The 24,171-nt window shown below is 57.3% G+C and overlaps 2 protein-coding genes across 5 annotated transcripts; one reads left to right on the forward strand and one right to left on the reverse strand.

Annotated features, from left to right (window-relative positions):
* Positions 1–1,895: 1,895 nt before the first annotated feature.
* On the reverse strand, positions 1,896–22,766 carry Slc27a1 (solute carrier family 27 member 1). Of its 4 annotated transcripts, none has more exons than XM_013125289.3 (13): positions 22,700–22,766; positions 20,600–20,767; positions 13,203–13,597; positions 12,945–13,106; positions 12,804–12,873; positions 12,261–12,352; positions 12,086–12,195; positions 8,120–8,329; positions 7,910–8,036; positions 7,692–7,829; positions 7,456–7,620; positions 7,046–7,192; positions 1,896–3,068 (listed from the first exon to the last, which is right to left on the reverse strand). In XM_013125289.3, the coding sequence occupies exons 2-13, from the start codon at positions 20,764–20,766 to the stop codon at positions 2,911–2,913; spliced, it is 1,941 nt and encodes a 646-aa protein (XP_012980743.2). In that variant the 5' UTR covers position 20,767; positions 22,700–22,766; the 3' UTR covers positions 1,896–2,910. The 4 variants fall into 4 exon arrangements, with proteins under 4 accessions (XP_012980743.2, XP_005086163.3, XP_012980745.2 ...); XM_005086106.4 differs by lacking the exon at positions 22,700–22,766 and adding an exon at positions 22,244–22,375; XM_013125291.3 differs by lacking the exon at positions 22,700–22,766 and adding an exon at positions 21,686–21,785.
* On the forward strand, positions 20,939–23,106 carry LOC121139155 (nascent polypeptide-associated complex subunit alpha, muscle-specific form-like). Its single transcript, XM_040742276.1, has 5 exons — positions 20,939–21,070; positions 21,164–21,293; positions 21,558–21,808; positions 21,902–22,691; positions 22,880–23,106. The coding sequence occupies exons 1-5, from the start codon at positions 20,939–20,941 to the stop codon at positions 23,053–23,055; spliced, it is 1,479 nt and encodes a 492-aa protein (XP_040598210.1). The 3' UTR covers positions 23,056–23,106.
* Positions 23,107–24,171: the final 1,065 nt, after the last annotated feature.

Raw genomic sequence — 24,171 nt, forward strand, 5'->3', positions numbered from 1 at the left:
GGCGTGGCTTAGCTGGAGTTTCATCCGGGGACATGCAAAAGCAAAGAAGAGGAAGGAGAGGAGACAGGGAGCCCCAGAGTCCTCAGCATAAACATCGTGGCCAGCTTACAGGGCGGCCCCTTCGTGAGAGTTAACAATGGACACTACTCTAGGGTAGGAAGGGCAATGAGCTTTTTAAATTTAGAACTGAGGTGTTTTCTTCTGGCTGCTTTGAAGTGGGAAGTTACTGTAGGGCCCGGGGTGACCTTGGACTCAACATCCCAAAGCCTGGGTCTCCCAAGGGCTTCGATGGCAGGTGTTTTTGCTCCTAGTTGGCTATCCCTTCTTTTTTCGTTTGTTGTTTTGTTTTGAAAGAAGCATCTCACTGTGTAGCCTAGCTGGCTGAAGTAGCTTCCTTCTAGAACAGGGGTCCAAACAGTGTCATGCATTGAGACAACAGACACCCCTGGGCCTGTTTCTTCCAGCTGTGTCTGCGTCAACAACACCGCTGCTGCTGTATCAGGTGGACAGTGGACAGTGGAGATCCCAGAAGTGGGCTCTGTTGGCAGGCTGTGTTGGGCACTTGCTGCCCGGGGCATCAGGTCCAAGGATTGGGGTGTCCAAGGAAACTGAAGTAAGCAAGCTGAATGAATGCTTGGTTGCCCTGCCTGGAGTGTCCTTGGTCTGTATAGGTCAGCCTGGAGGCAAGGGTCCTGTTGCTGTCAGAATGGCTTCCCCTAATTCACACAGTATAACCCACAAAGCCTTGCTCATGGTGCTGAGGTGGAGATGGGCCCTTGAAATGCTTCAGCCGGTAAATATGCTTACCAATAAGCTAACCAGCTAAGTACTTCCCCAGGCGCCACACAGGGGAAGGAGAGAACCAAGATTGTCCTCTGAGCTCCATATGGGCTCTGTAAAACACACACACTGAAAAGTTAGTCCCATTACAGTGTTTAAAGGTGGGGGCATCTGGATGCTAATTAAAATGTGGCAATGGTATTTGGACTTCCAATCTCCAAAACTGACCTGCATAAACGTTTCTTTTTGTACAGTCTCAGCCTTAAGACCAAGTCACCAGAGGTGTTTTTTCGAGATAGGGTCTCTCTGTGTAGTCCTGGCTGTCCTAGAACTCACTCTGTAGACCAGGCTGTCTTCAAACTCAGAGATCTGCCTGCCTCTGCCTTCCAGGTTCTGGGATTAAAGATGTGCGCCACCATGTCCGATTTTTAAATTTTCCTGAGACGAGATTGTGCTGGCTAGTTTTTGTGTCAACTTGACACAAGCCACAGTCATTGGCGGGAGGGACCTCAATTAGAAATGCTCCCAGAGGCTGGCAAGCCTGTGGGCCTTTTTCTTGATGGGTAATTGATGGAGGCTGGGGGAGGTGCCATCCCTGGGCAGGTGATCCTAGGTTCTATAAGAAAGCAGGCTGAACGAGCCAGGCATTTGTGGCGCAGCCTTTAATCCCAGCACTCGGGAGGCAGAGGCAGGCGGATCTCTGTGTTCGAGGCCAGCCTGGTCTACAGAGCGAGTTCCAGGACAGCCTCTAAAACAATACAGAGAAACCCTGTCTCAAAAAAAAAAAAAAAAAAAAAGAAAAGAAAAGAAAAGCAAGCAATCAGGCAAGCAGGCTGAATACAAACGGGAGCAGCACCTCCCGTGGCCGCTCCTGACCAGGTTCCTGCCTGGCTGCCTTCAGGGGACTGTGATTCACTGTGTAAGCCAAAGGAACCCTTCCCCCCAAGCTGCTCTGGTCAGTGTGTCATCACCGTAGCCTAACTAGGACAAACACTGGGTGTCCTGCTCAGGTGCTAACTAGGACAACACTGGGTGTCCTGCTGCAGCCTGCTCAGGAGGCCTGCAGAAGCACCTAGGCCTTGAGACAGACCAGAGACGCGGCATTCTGGCAGGTGTCAAGGCTCAGTACGTTTATTTCTGAAAACCAACAAGGAAGTGACATTTGTGTGTGTGGATTGCGGGGCAGCCTGTGGATGCTGTCCACACCCTCTCCGGGTCTCTGTCCTTGACGACACAGGAGGGCAGAGGCTGGGCTGGGTGACTGAGTTGAGTCCCCGATGACCTCGGGAGATCATGGGAGCCAGACAGGTAGACCTGGCATGTCCCAAGCGGCAGGGTCTGGGCTCTGACACAACGGGGAGCACCCAGGGCTGTGGCCGGGCACCCAAGGAACACCACGGCAACCTTCCTGGTCCCTCCTGCTGTGAAGGGTCAGGACCCGAGGAAGGGATGCCTGGGGACCCCTGAACAGACAACTGTGGTCAGGGCCATGACTGGCCACATCCAAGTGGTCACAGTCAGTTCCAGAAGCTTCCAAGGCATGAGGGGAAAGGGAAAGTGGGGACTAGGGACGATAGTGCACAGATGTCACCCTCTGGGACTGCAGGGTGGCGCAGTTACTAGGACAGGCAGAGGCGGTAAGATGGACGGTTGGAGGCCAGCTCGGCCTCCACAGTGAGACACTGTCTTAAAACAAATAAAATAAAATTTCCAGTTGACTGGGGGTCAGTGGGGCTGCCCATGTCGCCCAGCTAAAGTGAGTGTGCTACAGACCCTCCGTAGGGAGGGCAGCTGGGTGGACCAAGGGGAGCCTAGGACAGGTTCCTAAGGCACAGCAGCGAGGGAGGCGGATGCCACAGCCTGGGCCCCTGGGCTAGTCTCAGAGCAGGACACAGCAGCCAGGGTGTGCTGTGGGCTATGGCGGGTGGGGCGAGAGATGGAGAGAAGGAGAAAGGCGGAGGCTGGATGGATGCATTGTGGGATGGAGGAGTCGCCTGGTGGCGGCTCAGGCCCTCCCTGTTCCGATCTCACACCCACTGGTGCTGCTGGCCAGGTGGTCAGCGGAAGAGGCCCCTGAGGGCATCAGGTGCCCGGGGCTCGGAGTCCAGGCCAGCCCACTGGCCAGGTGCATCAGAGCGAGAAGTCCCCAGTGCAGATGCGGGTGTGGACTCCCTCATCCAGGGGCAGGTATCGGCCCTGCTTCATGTCCAGGAAGAAGAGCTGGTCTGAGGTCTGGCGAGGGTCAAAGCCTTCGCGCTGCAGCCGGGTCTTCTGGATCTTGAAGGTGCCTGCAGGGAGGGCAAAGGAGAGTGGGGAGGGGAGGAGGGGAGGGGCCGTGAGAACCCAGAAGGAGCTCTCTGCACAGGATTCCCTGCAGCAGTGGATACCCCTGACAGCTGCCCAGCGGACACACCTTCACACCCTTCACTCGTCAGGACAGGAAGACAATACCAGCAGGAAGGGGCAAAAGACAATTCGTAGAGAAAGAACTCACGGTGTGCAGCCCATACCCACCCCCACAGCTTCCTAGGTGTCACAGCAATGCAAAAGATGAAACAAGGTGCCCACCAACTGATGACCCTTGACTGCAGTGGAAATGACCAGAGGCAGCAGATAAATCAGTCAGGAAAACAAGAAATACCACCTCCAGGTGTTACCCACTAACCCTGGAAGTCCCACTACTGAACACATCAGTACTTCCAGCATCCGGAGTTTCCATCACATGAGCCCATCACAGCCTTATAGAAGGTAAACGAAGTAACATAAACCAAGCCCTACTAATTACAATCATTCTTGGGATTTATTCACAGCTCTCCAAGCATCAGAATACCTAGAAACCTCATTTTCTACGTCAGACGGAATCTGCGGGTCCACATTCTTTATAGCAACAGGCTTTCACGGCCTACATGTAATCATCAGATCAGCGTTCCTTACAGCATTCCTTACTATGACAACTAAAATATCATTTCACACCAAAACATCACTTTGGCTTTGAAGCTGTAGCATGATACTGACACTTCGTAGACGTAGTGTGACTGTTCCTATATGTATCTATTGATGAGGATCTTGACACTTAGGAACAGACCATGGAGGACCGGCCCTATTAGTATCAAGTGCATTTAGAACAGACTATGTACAAAACCTCAACCTTCTACAATGCTAAAAACTGTTATACACGGCTACACAACCAGTACATCCACTGATGATCACACGCACCACCATAAACAGGTGAGACACACGCACCACCGTACACAGGTGATGATCACATGCAACACTGTAAACAGGTGATGACACACGCACCACCGTACACAGGTGATGACACACACACCACTGTACACAGGTGATGATCACACGCAACACTGTACAGGTGAGACACACGCACCACTGCAAACAGGTGAGACACACACACCACTGTACACAGGTGAGACACACGCACCACCGTACACAGGTGATGATCACATGCAACACTGTAAACAGGTGAAGACACACCCACCACCGTACACAGGTGATGATCACACGCAACACTGTACAGGTGAGACACACGCACCACTGCAAACAGGTGAGACACACACACCACCGTACACAGGTGATGACACACGCACCACTGCAAACAGGTGAGACACACACACCACCGTACACAGGTGATGACACACGCACCACCGTACACAGGTGAGACACACGCAACACCATACACAGGTGATGACACACGCAACACTGTACACAGGTGATGATCACACGCAACACTGTAAACAGGTGAGACACACACACCACCGTACACAGGTGATGACACACGCACCACCGTACACAGGTGATGACACACACACCACCATACACAGGTGAGACACACGCACCACCGTACACAGGTGAGACACACGCACCACCATACACAGGTGAGACACACGCACCACCATACACAGGTGATGACACACGCACCGTACACAGGTGATGACACACACACCACCATACACAGGTGAGACACACGCACCACCATACACAGGTGATGACACACGCACCACTGTACACAGGTGATGATCACACGCAACACCGTAAACAGGTGAGACACACACACCACCGTACACAGGTGATGACACACGCACCACTGTACACAGGTGATGATCACACGCAACACTGTACAGGTGAGACACACGCACCACTGCAAACAGGTGAGACACACACACCACCATACACAGGTGATGACACACGCACCACCGTACACAGGTGATGACACACACACCACCATACACAGGTGAGACACACGCACCACCGTACACAGGTGAGACACACGCACCACCATACACAGGTGAGACACACGCACCACCATACACAGGTGAGACACACGCACCACCGTACACAGGTGATGACACACGCACCACTGTACACAGGTGATGATCACACGCAACACTGTACAGGTGAGACACACGCACCACTGCAAACAGGTGAGACACACGCACCACCATACACAGGTGAAGACACACCCACCACCGTAAACGAGATGTTCCTACTATTATCTGCTCCCATAATTTTAGCATTGTTTTCCCCAGATATTCTCGAAGACCCAGATAATTACACTCCTGCAAATCCACTCAATACTCCCGCACACAGTAAACAGGAATGACACTTCCTGTTTGCTCACACTCTCCTACGATCCATCCCTAACAAACTAGGTGGTGTACTAGCCTTAATTCTCTCTATTTTAATCCTAACTATCCTACCTCTCCTACACACATCAAAACACTGCGCCAAAATCTTCCGTCCTATCACACAAACTACATACTGAATCCTAGTGGCCGACCTTTTCCTACTACCCTGAGTTGGGGGACAACCTGTAGAATAACCAATCATTTATTTTGCTACCATTGTTATTTTCATACCAATCCCCCCAAGCATAATTGAAGACAGCATTCTAAAATTTACCTAAATGTCCTGATAGTAAACCAAAAATGAAGATACTGTCTTCTCAGGACATCAAGAAGGAAGGTTTAATCCCACCGTCAGCACCCAAAGCTGAAATTCTAATTAAACTACCTCTTGAACACAAATTCATATAATCCATCATACATTTATGTATATCATACATTATATTATTTTCTCCTAGCCTATAAGCATGTACTCCCCAATTAATGAACTAAGACATATTATGATATTCTAACATATAACACAATCCACCATGCATATTACTCAGTCACAACAAATTAATGCTCTATATCTGCGTTATCTTACACACCCCATTCCGTCATAACCCTGCTGTTCCGTATGGCTACCCTTCCGCATTTGGCCTGTCTAGCTACCCTACATCCTCTGAGAAGCCAGCAACCACCCACATCTGCCCCTCTTCTCGCTCCGGGGTCATTTAATTTGGGAGTGATTAATGTGAAACTTTATCAGACACCTGACTCTTACTTCAGGGCCACAGAATGTTTTATCGTCCATACACTCCCCTTAAATAAGGTCCGGGTCTAATCAGCCCATGCCCACCAAAACTGTGGTCTCGTGCCCTGGTGGTTTATTTGTTGGTATGCTGTGGCTCACCACAGTCGTCAAGGCATGAAGGTCAGCTTATTCGTGTAGCTGGACTCTGTTCAAGTGTCATTCACCCTCATAGGAATCTCTTGAGACAGTATTAATGCTTTCTTGGACATACAATTTAACTTGATACTAATTTTCAATGTCAAATACCCCAACAGAGGGGTATCTACTCCCCTCTGACAAACCCCAAAAGCAGAGATTTCAACTACCAAACCTCTCCACATTCTAGTAATTCACCAAATGTGACTTGAATTTCAGTATTTGTAAAATTTTAATGTAAGAATCTAGTATTCCCCAATACCATATAAGTCAAAATTTACAAGTAGAATTTCAGTATTGATTTTTTCCTTACCGTTTCATATAGCTTAATAGATAAAGCCAAGCACTTAAAATGCTTAGGTGAATTTTAAATCCCATAAACACAAAAGGTTTGGTTCTGGCCTTATAATTAGTTGGAGGTAGAATTACACATGCAAAACTGCCTATATCAGTGTCAAATCCCTAGATTTTAATTTTGAACTCTCAGGAGAGGGTATCAAGCACATGCTAATAGCTAAAGACACTTTGTCCAGCCGCACCCTCGCGGGACTCAGCAGTGATTAAAAATTAAGCAATAAACGAGAGTTTGACTTAGTTATACATCATGGAGGGTTGGTATATTTCGTGCCAGTCACCCAGGGCAGGTGGCTGTGAACCTTCCTTCACACTGGGGACTGGGGCTCCTGAGGCAGGGCCGTACCTGTGGTATCCACTTGAGGCAGAAGACGCAGGAAAACGGGCCGGGCATAAGATGCCAGAACCTTCTGCAACTCCTGGTACATGGAGTTAGGGTCCAACTGGCCGTGGGGATCCGCAATGGCCGCCATGCCGGCTTTGCCCTCCACGCCTGCAGAGGGAGGCTCAGCTGAGGACACCCGCCCACCTGCAGCACCCTGCCCTCGACTCTAGGACCTCCCACCTGCGACAGCAGTGGTCCTGACCATATCCGCTTCATAGGGGTCATCTCCGCCCTCCTGATCCTAGGGGTCCCCCAAACTGAGACTCAAGTTTGGGGGACCCCTAGGATCTGAAGCTACTTCTCCGGGTTGCGCAGGCCCCTTCTGGGTGGGCTCCTTGGGGCCCCTGCACCCCGCCACGTCCCCGGCTTGCCTGGCACGGCCACCCCGTACACGGCCACGTCAGTCTGGCCCAGCAGGCGGCTCAGCACGGCTTCCACCTCGGTGGTGGACACGTTCTCCCCGCGCCAGCGGTAGGTGTCCCCACTGCGGTCGCGGAAATACATGTAGCCCAGCTCGTCCATCACCAGCACGTCACCTGCAGGGGAGAGGGGCAGGTGGCACCCAGCTTCACGTCAACGCACACAGTGGGGCCGCCGGGCTCCGCACCTGAGAGGTAGGCGCTGTCGCCCTTGCGGAACACGCTGTGGGCGATCTTCTTGCTGGTGGCGCTGTCGCTAACGTAGCCATCGAAGCGCCGCAGAGGGTCTTGCTGGTTGATCTGGCCCACGAGAAGGCCGGGCTCCCCTGGAGGGAGAGACTCAGGCTGAGCGGCCGGGAGCCGTGGGACCCCAGCTCCCCGGCCCGGGCGGCGGCGCTGCTCTCACCCGGCTGGCACGGGATGCAGAGGCCCTGGGCGTCCCGCAGCGGCTCCATCGTGTCCTCGTGTACCTTGACCAGACGGATGGGGTACACGTGCGTGAGGATGCGGCTGTTGAAGCCGCAGGAGCCGACCTGGGGGGACACGGCGGGCGGTGAGCGGCCGGCACGCGGCGCCGCCCCGAGCCACAGCCGAGGGTTGGGCCGCGGCCGCGAACCTTGCCGTCCATGTTGGCGATGCTGCAGTTGCACTCGGTGGCGCCGTAGAACTCGCCGATCTGCCGCACGCCGAAGCGCTGCGTGAACTCCTCCCAGATGGCCGGCCGCAGCCCGTTGCCCACGGCCAGGCGCACGCGGTGCCGCCGCTCCACGTCGCGGACCGGCTGCTGCAGCAGGTAGCGGCAGATCTCCCCGATGTACTGCACCACCTGCGGGGCAGCGGGCTCAGGACACGCCCATCGCGGGCGGGGCTGGAGGTGGGTGGGCGGGGCCGGCCCGGGAGGCGGGGCCGGCTCTCCCTGCGAGGCCGCACACGAGGTGTAGACCAGGCTAGCATTTAGCTCACAGAGATCTGCCTGCCTCTGCTTCGTGTAGCATGTTCCAGTCTACGGATAGACAGACTGAGGCCAACAGTAGCTAGGAAGCCACCGGGGCAGTGAAAGCTGAACTGGCCACACTTGTCATGAGGCAGCCACCCTGTCAGGGTAACAGCCAGGCCAGCCCCAGAGCGCCCTCCCCTTCGGCAAGGAAGCCGATGTCTCCTGTACCCTCCGGATGCACGGCCACCGTGTCCTGCGCTGCCCCAGGGGCTGCACTGCTCAAACACTTGTGTCTCAGGCACGCCTGAGCTCGGTTGGCTCCCTCCCGCCATGGCTGACGGAGCCAGGGGCAGCCCGGGGACAAGCGACGTGGACAGGACCGGACTCCCGCCATCCCGACGGGACAGGCGCGGCAGAGGGGGCCGAGGACGGCGCGGTGCCGGGACAGAACCGAGCCAGCCAGCGCTCACCCTCCGTTTACGGTTTTGAGACAAGGTCTAATGTAGCCCAGGCTGTCCAGGAGCTTCTGATCCCCCTGCCTCAGTCCTCCAAACGCTAGGGTGACAGGTGTGTCCCCTCCTTGTCCCCTACCCAAAGGAAAAGCCCACAGGAGAGGCTAACCAACAAAATGAGGGCTGAGTACACGGTACTAGGACCAAGGGGCATAGTCTTGGCTACATAGCAAGTTCCAGGCCAGCAAGAGGAGGAGTGTGGGGGAGAGAGACAGAGAGACAGAGAGAGAGAGAGAGGAGAGCGGGGTAGAGAGAGAGAGGAGAGCGGGGTAGAGAGAGAGAGAGACAGAGACAGTGAGAGAGGAGAGCGGGGTAGAGAGAGTGAGAAAGGAGAGCGGGGTAGAGAGAGAGGAGGAGAGCGGGGTAGAGAGAGAGAGAGGAGAGCGGGGTAGAGAGAGAGAGAGGAGAGCGGGGTAGAGAGAGAGAGAGGAGAGCGGGGTAGAGAGAGAGAGAGAGAGGAGAGCGGGGTAGAGAGAGAGAGAGAGAGGAGAGCGGGGTAGAGAGAGAGAGAGGAGAGCGGGGTAGAGAGAGAGGAGAGCGGGGTAGAGAGAGAGGAGGAGAGCGGGGTAGAGAGAGAGAGAGGAGAGCGGGGTAGAGAGAGAGAGAGGAGAGCGGGGTAGAGAGAGAGAGAGAGGAGAGCGGGGTAGAGAGAGAGAGAGGAGAGCGGGGTAGAGAGAGAGGAGAGCGGGGTAGAGAGAGAGAGAGGAGAGCGGGGTAGAGAGAGAGGAGAGCGGGGTAGAGAGAGAGGAGGAGAGCGGGGTAGAGAGAGAGAGAGGAGAGCGGGGTAGAGAGAGAGGAGAGCGGGGTAGAGAGAGAGGAGGAGAGCGGGGTAGAGAGAGGGTCCTGCAGGTCACGGGACCCGAGGCTTCCCTAGGCAGCATGTCCATTTCTGCGAACTCAGCCCTGCCCTTGAGAAAGCTCAGACTCCAGTCTGGGTTTTGGTCTCTCTCAACTCGGTAAACTAATAATCCCGGGGCTGCGCTCGAACTCTGCCCGGCCAAGGCGGTGCCAGGCATCTGTCACCCAGCGCCCAGCAGGAGAGCGGGCAGGAGGCCTCGGGTGGGACCCTGGCTCACGAGCTGAGCCCCGTCGGGAGACGGGAGCCCCGCCCCGCCCCTCACTCCGCCCCGCCTCTCTCTGTGCCCCTCCCCTCACTCCGCCCCGCCCCTCACTCCGCCCCTCTCTCTGCCCCGCCCCTCTCCTCTCTCTGCACCTCCCCTTTCCGCCCCGCCCCTCTCCGCCCCGCCCCTCTCTGCCCGCCCCTCTCCTCTCTCTCTGCCCCGCCCCTCTCTGCCCGCCCCTCTCTGCACCTCCCCTCTCCGCCCCGCCCCTCTCTGCCCGCCCCTCTCTGCCCGCCCCTCTCTGCCCGCCCCTCTCCTCTCTCTCTGCCCCGCCCCTCTCTCTCTGCCCCCCTCTGCCTTTGAAGGACCCGCAGACAGCACGCAGACGGGGACCCGGAGAGTCCACACGGAGGGACCGGGACTTCCTGGCGTCTGGGCCACGCCCCACCACAGGCGTCTGCCGGTTCACACGCAGGGCAGTGGTCAGATGCAGGCGGAGCTCTGTGAACTCCAGGCCAGCCTGGTCTACAGTGAGTTCCAGGCCGGCCTGGTCTACAGTGAGTTCCAGGCCGGCCTGGTCTACAGTGAGGTCCAGGCCGGCCTGGTCTACAGTGAGGTCCAGGACAGCGGGGACAGATGGGAGATACCATCCTGTCTCAAAACAGCCAGGGAGGACCCCAGGCCCCACACTCACAAAACGAGGGGCAGAGGCCACCGTCCCAGGCGGGGCGTGGCCTCGCCGCCCATACCCTGGATTCCAGAGCAGAGGAGGAAAACAAAAAGAAGCCGGAGCCTCCAGAACTAAAGGACACTGGTGTGTGAACCAGCAGCGTGGGTTCCACCAGGCACTGGAGGGGAGAGGTCGGGACTGGGACAGGCATGGAACGTTCTGGAACTAGACTGAGCTTCCCCCGAGTTCCAGCATGGAGCCACAGGCGGCCGCAGGGCCTGAGACATCGGGCTGGGCTCTTCGATGGCTGCCACCCAGATCCGGAATCCTGTGGCTTTTCCTCAAGTGACTCTAGTGTTTCAAGTGTTGGTTAGTTTTCCCCAGGAAGGTGAAAATCCTACAATGCCGGCGGCACAGGGCCTCAGCAGCGCCACACACGCTGTGTGCCGTGGACAGGCCCCGCATGCCCTGGTCCTGTGTGTTAACTGCCCCAGAACCCAGGCACGGCGAGCTCTTCCCTCTTCTCAGCCAGCAGCCCTGAGCCTCAGCTGGGGAAGAGTGGGGGCAGGGGCATGCCCCATCCCACCCCACCCCACCCCACCCTGTAATGCCACCACACCCCGTCATTCTGCTGCTTCAGCGTTCCAGGATCAGAGGGCGCCAGGGCATAGCCCAGGACAGGGTGTGAGGAGTCTAGGACACGGGGTGAGGACACGGGGTGAGGAGTCTAGGACACGGGGTGAGGGCACGGGGTGAGGGCACGGGGTGAGGACACGGGGTGAGGAGTCTAGGACACGGGGTGAGGAGTCTAGGACACGGGGTGAGGAGTCTAGGACACGGGGTGAGGACACGGGGTGAGGAATCTAGGACACGGGGTGAGGAGTCTAGGACACGGGGTGAGGACATGGGGTGAGGACACGGGGTGAGGACACGGGGTGAGGACACGGGGTGAGGACACGGGGTGAGGACACAGGGTGAGGACACGGGGTGAAGAGTCTAGGACACGGGGTGAGGAGTCTAGGACACGGGGTGAGGAGTCTAGGACACGGGGTGAGGACACGGGGTGAGGACACGGGGTGAAGAGTCTAGGACACGGGGTGAGGACACGGGGTGAGGACACGGGGTGAGGACACGGGGTGAGGACACGGGGTATGCTGCGGTGTCCGGCCTGGGCTCCCCGTCGAGCAGGCTGACTACCCATGGCGTCCTGCGGAGCTGGTGTGGCCGACGGGGGTGAGGACTGACTACCGGATGGGGTTTGGGCCCCGGTGTATCCGGTGTGGGCAGGGCGTGGCGGGCTGAGTGGAGCGGGCAAGCAGGCGGCGACCTCGGGGAGGCGGTGGCGAGGGGCGGGGCCGGAGCAGGAGGCGCGTGGGCGGGGCCTGGGAGGGGCGGGGCCTACCGTGCAGTTGTACTTGACACAGTCGTCCCAGAAGCGGCTGGCGGAGAACTTCTTCCGCAGCACCACGGTGAGCCCGTAGATGACGCACTGTCCCACACCCATGATGTTCCCTAGAGGGAGGGTGGCCGTGAGGGTCGCGGGGGGCCCCCCCCCGCGCCCCAGGGCCCGGGCGTACCTGCCGAGTGGTAGAGCGGCAGACAGTCGTACAGCACGTCGGCGGGCCTCATGCTGTAGGAGTGGTGGCCGAAGGCGGCGATGCGGTAGTACCTGCGAGGGAGTCACCGCTGCACACCTGGGGACATCCTGGGGGCGTCTGCTCTGCACTCGGGCCCTGGGGGCTGCCTGACGCACAGCACCAGGAGGGGCTCCCAGGCTGAAGCCCGCGGTGGGCTCCGAAGAGCAGGGGCCACAGAGGACAGAGCCGTGTGACTCCCCGAGGGCAAGGCAGGAGGGCCACGGGCTCAGGATGTGGAACTCTCCGCGCTGCACAGTGGCGGCGCCCCTTTAATCCCAGCACAGAGGCAGAGGCAGGAGGATCTCCGTGAGTTTACACAGAGAAACCCCGTCTCTAAACGCAAAGCAAACGCCCTAAAAGGCGCAGGGCAGCGGTGGCGGAGTCACGCGTGGGAGCCCGAGCGGGTGGGTGGGGCGCAGGAGGGCGGAGGGCGAAGCTGGGGACAGCACAGGCTGCTGGCAGGGGACTGAGGGCCCTGCTCACCGGCTGTGCACCACGATGGCCGCCTTGGGGAGCCCGGTGGTCCCCGAAGTGTAGATGTAAAACAGCCGATCTGTAAGAGAAGCGGGCGTGAGGCACTGGGGGCCAGGGCAGAGGGGACGGATGGCCAGGGCCTCCACTCACCGTCCATGCCCTTGCCTGGGGCTTCTGCCAGGGGTGTGGTGGCTGCCTGGGCCAGCATGGGGTCCAGGAGCTGCGTGTCGGGCGGGACACCCTCAGGTCCCAGGTCTCCGGAGCAGAACTTGAGGAGGCTCTTCCCCAGCTGCTCGCTCACCTCCGCCACCGCTGGGGCAACACGGGGCTCAGGGTCACAGCTGTGAGGCCCTTGCCGGCATCTCCCCAGCCCTCAGGTACCCACCCCTGGGGTCCACCAGGCCTCACCTGCCGCCATCTCCCCTCCATAAATGAGGGCCTTGGCAGCTGACGTGCCCAGGCAGAACGCCAGGGGCTCCCTCCTCAGGTTGACATTGAGCAGGGCAGCCACCACGCCAGCCTTGGCCAGGCCCAGCCACAGCCCCACGAACTCGGGCCGGCCCTCCAGGAACACAGCCACCACGTCGCCGGGACAGAAGCCCAGCTGGTGGAACAGGTTGGCCACCGCATTGGAATAGGTGTCCAGTTGTGCAAAGGTCCAGCATGCACCGCTGCTTGCGTCCACCAGCGCCAGGCGCTCCGGCTGCCGCTTGGCCACTGCCTGGAAGATGCGTGGGATCGTATCCCCTGCACGCCGGTGTCGACGCAGCTCCAGCCGTACACGAATCAGAACCGAGAGGCCGCTGCAGAGAAGGGACCAGGTCACTGCCAGAGATGCCTCAAGCCTTAGTCCCCAGTCAGGGCCCCAGGACAGCTGGGGTCCAGCATGTTTGGTCCTTTAATGGTTGATATCGGGCAGGACGCATTAACCAACCTGCCAGGAAGCTATGAATCCCCAAAGCCTGCCTGTCCACCACCAGAGTGTTAGTCACCAGTAGTCTTCCCCGGTGGCCTGGTGACCTGCAAATCAGGTGTCAGAGTCTCCTTTGTTTATTCTCCCCAATGTAGCAGTTGAACCCTGGCCAACAAGCATTCTTAGCAACACCGCCCTGAGCCAGGGCCGGCCGCTCCTCTCTGGGGATTCCAGGCAGAGGCTCTGTCCCGCCCCAGCCCTCATTTCACTTGAGTGTCCCGGTAATCCCTCCAGCCTGCAGCCTGCATTCCTCCTGCCTCAGCATCTGGAGTCTCTGAGCTGACAGGCCTGGCTAGCAGGAAGGTTCTTCTCTCTGGGGATGTCCCTTGAGTTCCCAACCCCATCACCACAGGACACAGAGAGATGGGGCCACAGGCCAGCCAAGAGAAGGCACGAAACCTGACGATATCTCCTTCCTAGCCCAGGCTAGCCTTGAACTCATGGCAACCTTGCCTATGGGCTACAGAGCCACACCAGCTTCCTTCACTCATTCATCCCTTTCCTCATTCACTCATTCCCCTCCCCCTTCACCCTCCCTCATCTGTCCATTGCCCGCCTGGGGCTATGCTGTTCTGAAGACACCATCTGTTGTCACCATCCCTCCAGGGCCACAGAGCCCTGAGAGGTGATCCCCAGAGCGGTGAGCGCCGGGGAGCTGAACGCAGTGATGCAGGGTAACAAGTAAAGATGGGCTGAGGAAGGAGGGAGGCGTCCACTCAGCTGCAGCAAAGGCTGTAAGGTGTGTGCCCAGCCCAGCTCATGTGGTGGAGACAAGGTAGGGCTCCCTGGGTCGGCACTCCACCACAGGCACAGCAGCCTAGCCTTTCATTTCTCCCCAGGTGTCCAGGCCCTCCTGTGTGCCCGGTGAGACGCCTTCCCCACCCCATTACCATTTCCTGTCACTTGTCACCGCTGGCTGCACACAAACAGGGCCCCCTGAAGACACCCAGCACTCTCGCTCCCCAGTTCCTTCTCAAAGGCCGCACCAGCCATGCGCTCCCCTCAGATCTTGGTTCACCTGTGCTATGCTATGCTCACAGCAACACTCCTGGACCCCGTGCCTGCCTTGGTATCTCTTCCCTGGCACCCAGGACCTTCCAAAACCAGGGATGGCAGACACACTGCTCACCCTGTCCTTGTCTGTTGTCTCCAGGGACAGACAGGAGGCGTGGTGGCATCCTAGCCAACTGTCACCCTAGCATCCAGGGCTGAGCAGCGCGGGGCTGGAAGTGAGGCCAGCCATTGCTACAGAGCGGGACTCTGTCCCAATTAAAATAAAATGGGGCTGGAGAGATGCTCAGTGGTTACAGCACTGACTGCTCTTGCAGAGAACCTGTGTGTGGTTCCCAGCACTGACATGGCTGTTCACGGCTGTCTGGAGCTCCAGTCCCTGTCCCAAAGTCCTCCTCTGTCCCCTGCAGGCACTAGACATGCACACGCGCACACACACACACACACACACACACACACATTGGCAAGACATTCATGCATGTAAAAAGTAAATAAATAAAAATTATAAATATTAAGTAAAAATTAAAAGTAAAGAGGGCTAGGGAAGGGAAAAGACTAGGAAAGGTTTAAGGAGATGACCGAGGCCCAAGGCCCAGCTCTCATGATTTAGTGGCTGCTACAAATAATCCCAGAGGGACCAGAGTACCCAGTGCCTGGGCCTCGGGTCAGCCAGGGATCCTGCAGCCCTAGGGAACAGCCACGTGTGCCCCAGGGCTAGTAGGGTCATCAGCACTAGAGAGAGGACTCTGAAGGAAACCTTAGAGGTGCAATAGGAGGGGACTGAGAACTAATAAAGTCATCACTAAGGGGGCTGGCTATCATTAAAGCAGATCGTAGCTGGGCATTGGTGGCGCACGCCTTTAATCCCAGCACTCGGGAGGCAGAGGCAGGCGGATCTCCGTAAATTCGAGACTAGCCTGGACTACCAAGCAAGTTCCAGGACAGCCTCCAAAACAGAGAAACCCTGCCTTGAAAAAAAAATGGCTTTCCACACTGAGAACAATAATAAATGGGACCTCCTGAAACTGAGAAGCTTCTGTAAGGCAAAGGACACAGTCAATAAGACAAAATGGCAGCTTACAGAATGGGAAAAGATCTTCACCAGCCCCCACATCTGATCTTCAAAATATACGAAGAACTCCAGAAACAAGTCTCCAAAACACCAAATAATCCAATTAAAAAATGGGGTACAGCTCTAGATAGAGAATTCTCAACAGAAGAAACTCAAATGGTTGAAAGATATTTAAGGAATTGTTCAACATTCTTAGCCATCAGAGAAATGCAAATCAAAACAACTCTGAGATTCCATCTTACACCTGTAAGAGTGGCTAAGATCAAAAGCACCAGTGACAGCTTAAAGAGGATGGGAAGGGGAACACTCCTCCATTGCTGGTGGGAGTGCAAACTCATACAGCTGTTTGGAAATCCGCATGGCCATTTCTCAGAAAACTGGGAATCAGTCTACCTCAAGACCCAGCACTTTTGGGCACACACCCAAAGAATGCACACCCACACCACAAGAACATTTGCTTAACTATGTTCATAACAGCATTATTTATAATAGCCAGAACCTGAAAACAACCTAAATACCTCTCAACCAAAGAATGGATAAAGAAAATGTGGTACATTTACACAATGGAGTACTACTCAGCGATAAAAAAACAATGACAGCCGGGCGTTGGTGGCACATGCCCTTTAATCCCAGCACTCGGGAGGCAGAGGCAGGCGGATCTCTGTGAGTTCGAGGCCAGCCTGGTCTACAGAACGAGTGCCAGGACAGCCTCCAAAACTACACAGAGAAACCCTGTCTCCAAAAACCAAAAAAAAACAAAAAAAAAACAAAACAAAAAAAAACAATGACATCTTGAAATTTGAAGGCAAATGGACAGAACTAGAAAAAAAATTCCTGAGTGAGGTAACACAGCCCTGGAAAGACAAACATGGTAAGTACTCATAAGGGGATATTAGGCATAAAGCAAAGGATATCCAGCCTACAGTCCACAACCCCAGAGAAGCAGGCAATAAAGAGGATGCTGAGAGACATACACGGATCTACCTAGGAAGGGAGAATAAAGATCTCCTGGGCAATTATGGAGCAGGGGAGGGAGGGGAAGGTGGAAGGGAAGAGGGGAGAAGGGGAGGGGAGTAGGAAGGAGAACATGAAGGAATGGGATGATTGAGCTGGATCACACAAGGACGACCCCAGGTCAAACTTTAAGCAATAGTAGAGGGGGGGACTGACTGGCCTCCCCTGTAATCAGACTGGTGGCTGCCTTAATTGTCATCATAGAACCTTCATTCAGTATCTGATGGAAGCAGGTGCAGAGATTCACAGCTGAACTCTGGGCTGAACTCCCAGAGTCCAACCAAAGAGGAGGAGTGATAATATGAGCAAAGGAGTCAAGATCATGATGGGGAAACCGCAGAGACAGCTGACCTGAGCTAGGGAGCTCACGGGCTCTGGACTCACAGCTGGGAACCTGCACAGGACTGAACTAGGAACCCTTAATGCAGGTAACAGTGGGAAGCTTAGGCAGTTTGTGGGGTCACTGGCAGTGGGACCAGGATCTAACCCTAGTACATGAGCTGGCCTTTTGTAGTCCATTTCCTATGGAGAGATACTTTGCTCAGCCTTGACACAGCAGGGGAAGATGGGACATTGGTCCTCCCTCAACGTGGTGATGGGACAGACTTCGTTGACTCCCCTTGGAAGGTCATACCCTCTCTGTTGAGCAGATGGGGGCTGGGTGAAGGGAGGGAGGGTGATCAGGATGAGGGGACAGAGGGGGATCTGAGATTAGAATGTGAAAAAAAGATAAAAAAATATTGGCTTTCCTGTGGTCAAAGCCTGTCAGCCTGGGGCTCACAGCTCTGTCTTCTCGGGTGCTAGTGGGGGCAAACTCAACTATAAGTTAGTTCCTAGGGTGATTCCTGGGAAAATGGCCAAGGACCAGAATAAACACAGAGTAGTTAAGCTCAGTTAATGAACAGAGCAGCTAAGAAAACCAAACACCAACACCACCAAAAAATTGAAATGTGGTGGCCCAGGCAGACGCTGGCCCCAGCGTTATTAAGTGTAGCCTCGTGTACACCAAGCACCGTGCCGTCTACAGCTCCCTTAGACTGTAGAGCTGCCACAGACGGGATTCCATGGGTAAGCTGACAGCTCGGAGACAAGTTATCATAGATGAGGTCACACGGCATGACTCAAACTGAACAACAGCCTCCACAGTACACATGCTGACATGCACACAGCAGGTGCTCACTGTGCACGCCTCAGAAAAGCATGCTGCTTAAGGATCTAACCCAGAGATGAAGTGGACCCCACCACCTCCTCTCAGCATGCATGCCTCCATGCTGCACGCTTTCAGCTCCCTGACCGACCGTGAAGAGGGTGGGCGTGTCAGCTGAGGACACAGGGCTATGTGCAGGAAGCTATTCTTCTGGAAGTTGCAAATGGGAACCAGGCCACAGCTGGGTTGTGAGCAAAAGCAGGCCAGGTTCCAGCAGCTCCGTGGCTGTCAGGGCCTTTCCCTCCAGCTTGCCTCTCCCACCAGGGGCCGCGCGGGCAGGCGGGATCCGCTGTTTTTGTCCCTACTACACGCCCCAGCACCCAGGTTGGCTGCTGCCCAAGGCACCCCACACAAAGCACAAAGACAGCTCTGTCCAGCTTGGCCCTTCCCAGGGCCTCTCCGCCTCAGCTTCTTTTATCCGGAGGCCCAGGTCTGGGCCAGCAGGAAAGCAGGCCCCTTGGGAGAGCCCGGCATGGCGTGGCTGGTGCTCCTGATGGCAGGTGACCTGGGTGCAGCGGGAGGGAATGTCCAGGACTGGAAGGCCGAGGCAAGCGGATGGGGAGTTTAAGCCAACCTCGCTTCCAGAAAGACTCAGTTTCAAAACATCAAAGCAAAGACAGAGGGCTAGAGAGATGGCTCAGTGGTTGAGAGCACTGGCTGCTCTTCCAGAGGCCCCAGGTTCAATTCCCAGCACCCACATGAAAGCTCACAACTGCCTATAACTCCAGTCCAAGGTATCTGATGCTCTCACACAGATATACATGCAGGTAAAACACCAATGCAAATGAAATAAAAATAAGTATTAAAAAGAAAAAAGAGGGCTGCAGAGATGGCTCAGCAGTTGAGAGCACTGGCTGCTCTTCCATAGGTCCCAGGTTCAATTCCCAGAACCCACATGGAAGCTTGTAACTGTAACTCTAGTTTTAGAGAATCCAATACCCTCACACAGGCACACATACAGGCAAAACACCAATGTATATACAATAAACAAAATCATTAGAAAGCAAACAACAACAAAAAGAAGAAAAGATAATTCTCAAAGCAAAGGCTCACAGTGTCCAGTCAGACTGGGAGTCACACAGCTGCCCCTGCCTATGGCTGCCTGGGTGACACTGGTGCTTCAAACATCCATACTCTTCATTAAAAATAAATACTGGGAGACTGGAGAGATGGCTCAGAGGTTAAGAGCACTGGCTGCACTTCCAGAGATCCTGAGTTCAATTCCCAGCACCCACACGGTGGCTCACAACTGTCTATAATGAGATCTGGTGCCCTCTTCTGGCCTGCAGGGATACATGCAGGCAGGAGGCTGCATACATAATAAATACATCTTTTTCAAAAATGCTGGTTTTATTTATTTTTATGTGTGTATGTGTATATGTGGAACAGAGGCCAGAAGATGGCAGTAGACCACCTGGAGCTGGAGATAGGGGTGCCGAGCCAAACCCGGGTCTTCTGGAAGTGCATCTGAGTGCTCGACGCCACTCATTTTTAGACAACCACCCTGTGACTCCAGAGGCTGAGGCAGAAGGGTCTCAAGCTCAGGGCAGCCTGGACAAGAAAAACAGACAGAGGGCAGGGGGAGAAAGAGAGAAAAGGGAAAAGAAAGGAGAAACATGGGAAGCTGGATGCCATAAGATCCCGCCTCAAAAAGTAAACGACGCCGTGGTCCCGCTAAGTGGGCAGCTCGCTCAGCATGCAAAGTCCCGTGCTAGCCCTCAGCACAGCAGCCACCAGATGCGGCGGCACAGACTGTCTCCTGTGCCGGGAGAGAAAGGCAGGCCATAAGGGGCTCAAGCTCGCCCTGGGCTCCATGAGAGCCCATCTGCAAAGCCAAAGCCCATGAGGGCCCTCACTTTGGTGCCCGCTGTCACTCCTCACGGTGCCTTCTCTGACCCCACTACTAATTTCCTTTGAAGTTCCTTCACTACTTTGAGAAAAGAAAAACAGAAAGAATCCAGGAGGCAGACAGCAGACAAGAGCCACTGTACGGAGAAGAGAAAGCTCAGAGCCAGTCAGCTTGGACGCCGCCCCGTCCCACACCTTTCCCCCTGCCTTAAAGCACTCAGTGTGCCGTGGGGCGCTCAGACAGACACCTCAAACCCCAGCAACACCGAGGGTACCCAGAACGACCCCAGCTCCTCTCAAACCCCGAGAGACACCCCAGAAGCCTCCAGGTCCCCTGCACGCCACGACTCCCCTGACTTCACCTCGAGACCCCGGTCACAGTGACTGCCCCCGACCCGGAACCACGCCCAGCTCCACTCAGCTCCCACCCGGGAGCCCACACCCTGCACCCAAACCCGTTCTTACAGGAATCTGGACACCGGGTCATCCCTGGCGGACCCTCCCACCCGAACGGCCCCGCCCAGTCCCAGTGCGGACTCCGCCCCCCCCACAACTCCCGCTGTGTCCTGCAGGGCCCCGCCCCAGCCCCCCGAAAGCCACCCGGGCCACGCGCGGGCCCTCTCGCCGCCCGCCCGAGCGCCAGGCACCCGCGGGCCCTGCCTCCAGCCCCGTCTACTTACAAGAGGTCCCGCCTCGCCGTCTTGCAGACGATTCGCAGGAAGCGCCAGCCGCCGCCGCCCACGTACACACCGAAGGCCGCCGCCGCGCTCCAGGTCCACGGAAGCCCCAGCAGCCAGAGCAGCGCCAGCGAGGCCACCGAGGCCGTGCCCGCTCCCGGAGCCCGCATCCTGCGGAGCACAGAGCTGAGGCCGCGGACCCGCCCCCAGCCGCGTCCTGGCCCCGCCCCCGCCGCCTCTCCTCCAGCTGTCGCCCAACCCGAAGACGTTTACTAAGAACCGGCCCCGCCCCTGCCCCGCCCACCCCTCCGACCCGCCCCCTGTTATTGAATCTCTGCCTCAATGACAGACCCCGCCCACACCTTGACCACGCGGCTAGCCGCCCCGACCGCCGCTGGGCTTGGGGTCGCCTCCGTACCCCAGGCACCCCTGGACCCTCTGCAGTCAGGCCACGCCCCCATGTCGCCCAACCCCGTCCCGTGTCCCAACATTCACATGCTGTCCTCAAGCTTTTGCTGCCTCAGACCTGTTCCCTAACTAACCCTGATCCTTCGACCACGCCCCCAGCTGAGGCCTCTATTTCCGCCCACAACTGGGAGCCTCAGATCAAAACCCCGAAACCCGACCGAGGCTCCTCCTCCAGATGAGGCTGTGGCTCCGCCCCCAGCGCACGCTTCCCCCCAAGTCCCGCCTACAGGTGAGGCCTACGGTCCCGCCCACAGGCACGAACGCACCCGCCCGGAGCCGGGCCCCGCCCCCAGGGAGAGGCCTAGCCCCGCCCCCAGGCGCGGGCCCGCCCCCAGCCCCTAGTCTATCCTGACATTCGGGACCCAGATTCTACCTGGGCCTCCCGCGCCCCCTTCAGCCCTTGTCAGTCAAGGCTCACGGGAAGGCCGGGTCCGTGCGACCCACGCAGCGCCTGGCGCCCCCAACCCTCTTCCCTGCCGCGTAACGCTCCCAGGCCCTCACACCGCCCGCGCAAGCCGACCCCCTTCCGGAGGCCTGAACCATAGAGAGGACGAGCGGGCCAGAGAGCCCGCGGCCAAAGAGACTCGCAGGCTAGAGCGACCCCCGCCCCCCGTTACCTACCAGTCTCCATGGCAACCAAGCGCGGGCGAGGGGAAGGGGAGCGCCGCGTCCCAGCGTGTGACGAGAACGCGCAGGTGCTGGGGACGCGCCGTGCGTGGTCCAGGGGGCGTGGCTGCGGCGCGCGTAAACCGAGAAGGTCTCCAAGCTCCGCGCCCCCGGGGCCGAGGCGCCCAGGGCCCGCCCGTGCTGGAGCCGGCTTGATCCAGCTCGTCCTAGATCCGGGCCCCGGGGCTTCTCCGCATTCCAGGCTCCCAGAGAGTCAAAACCCACACCCCGGGGCCCAGAAGCCTCGGCCTTCAGATAAGGAGCCCCCGCGAAACCCTGCCAAGCCTCATCCCAGAACCCCAGGGACGTGCCAGACGCGCCTCGGTCCCCGTCCTTCCGGACACGAGCCCTTCTGCTCCCCAGAAACCCTGTTGCTCCCCAGGATCCTTTACTCCTCCCCGGGGCAGGCGCTCCTCGAGCCCTGTTTGCACCCCGCGGTCCTCGGCGCCCATCCGGAGGCGCCCCTGTCCCCAGCCCCCTGCCGGGGCGCCTCCTCCCTGCTGCCCCGCTGACCTGCTCCGGCTTGCAGACCCCCGGGCCTCGCGGGCCGTCACCGAAGCTCCGGTGGGAGGCCTGGACGGGGACTTGAGCGCTTGGCGGGTCCTTGGCGGCCCCGCGCACTGCTCGCTGCACAGCGGCCCGCGCGCCTCTGCCCCGGCCCTCCCAGCCGCCCTCCCACGCCCCCCACCCACCCTGCCGGCTCGCTTGTTTTCTGCCCGGCTTGGCCGACCTTCCCACAGCTCTCCTTGGGAGGAAGCCAGCCAGGGCCGGCTTCCAGAGCCACTGGAAGGCCAAGGCTGGGCAGGCGCGGCCCCACCCCCGCCCGCAGTTGCCACTGGTCCCGGGGAGGTGGGTGGTGGGATGGGGGCTGCTGCAGATCCCGAACCGGCCAGCCGGGGGTCGACAAGGGCCAGTCTCCAGAGCTGCCTCGCCCCCTCCACCGCGATCGCCCATTTTACAGGTAGACACCTTGCGCTGCCGCAGGCCCACCACCTTGGTCTGGGATTCAGCCCTGGCGCCTGCCCTCCTTTCTCAGGCCCCTCCTGTTTCCATAGTCCTGGAACATCTCCTGTGCCCTTTGCCCTACTTCCTCCTCCAGCCATCCGGTGCCTCCCGCCCCCTTCCTCCCCTCCCCTCCTCTTCTCCTAGTCTGCAGGGAACTGACCCCTCGTCGGATTCTGAGCACCTGCTCCGGCCTTCAGTCCCAATGTCCGGAAGGTTGGCAGCAGGCTAGCAAGTACTTCTGTTTGACCCTCAGGATCCCCACGGTGGAAGAGAACTCCCAAAAGTTATTTTCCGGCTTCCCCGCACTGGAACACAATTAATCGGCAAGAGAACAACTAAATAAATAAATAAGAAAAATAAATACAAATAAAGGCTTGCCTCTAGTCCCCGTGTTGTGCAGAGTGAGGAGGGAGGCTTCTGAGGGTGAGAGAGCCGGGACCCAGAAAGTGCCCATCTGGCAGAGCCGAAGAGGTAGAAGGCGCTCAGCCCGGGCAAGCTTGCTTAGCATGCAGGAGCCGGGCGGTGGTGGCGCCGCCTTTAATCCCAGCTCTCTCGGGAGGCAGAGGCAGGCGGATCTCCGGGAGTTCCAGGCCAGCCTGGTCTCCAGAGTGAGTTCCAGAACAGTCCCCAAAGCTACAGGGAAACCCTGTCTTGTAAAATTTTAAAAAGAGAAAAATGAAGAAAAAGCATGCAGGAAGCCTGGCTTCCGTGCCCGGTGCCCCCACCCCGTAAACGAGGCTGTCACACAGGAAGTCCCAGGTTGTCCTTGGCTACACAAGAGGACTACAGTGGGATACAGAGACCCCGGAGATGGAAGGACAGTGTAGAGCTAGCGGTGTTGGTGACAGCCAGAGCTGACCACCGTCACTGTCCTTTCTGATGAGGCAAGCTGAGCGTCACACATGCTTCCTCCCTTTGGCTTTGGCTTTCAGCGAGGTCACTGTCACCCCCAACATTTCCATCTTTTCTAAGCTGTCACCTTCAACCGAGCATGCGCAGGCCAGAAGAGAGGGCTCAGCAGGTAAAGGCGCTTGTCACCAAGGCTGATGACATGAGTTGGATCCCTAGGACAGGGTTCTCATAAGTGCACTGTGGCATCTGTGACCAAAACAATCAAACATGCTCTGAGCGGGCCCCTGAGGAAGCAGCCGGAGTCCTCAGAACCTTGCCTTGGGATGATCCTGTGTTCTCCCTTCCTGCGGCAGACAATAAATGTCTGTCCGACCTTCGGTGCCCTCTCCGTGCTCTGTCATGTTTGCAGACGCCAGGATTCTCACCCTGACTCAGGAGGAGGATCCTGTGCTCGGGTCAACCTTGGCTACATAGTAAATCTGAGGACCACCTGGTCTACGAGAGACCAGTTCTTAAAAACTTAACAACAAAGGCCTCGTGAGTTGTACAGGAGCGTGTCCAAGCCCTGAACGTAAAAAAAAAAC

Source organism: Mesocricetus auratus, unplaced genomic scaffold, assembly GCF_017639785.1.
Source record: "Mesocricetus auratus isolate SY011 unplaced genomic scaffold, BCM_Maur_2.0 Super-Scaffold_6731, whole genome shotgun sequence".
Taxonomy (NCBI): Eukaryota; Metazoa; Chordata; class Mammalia; order Rodentia; family Cricetidae; genus Mesocricetus; species Mesocricetus auratus.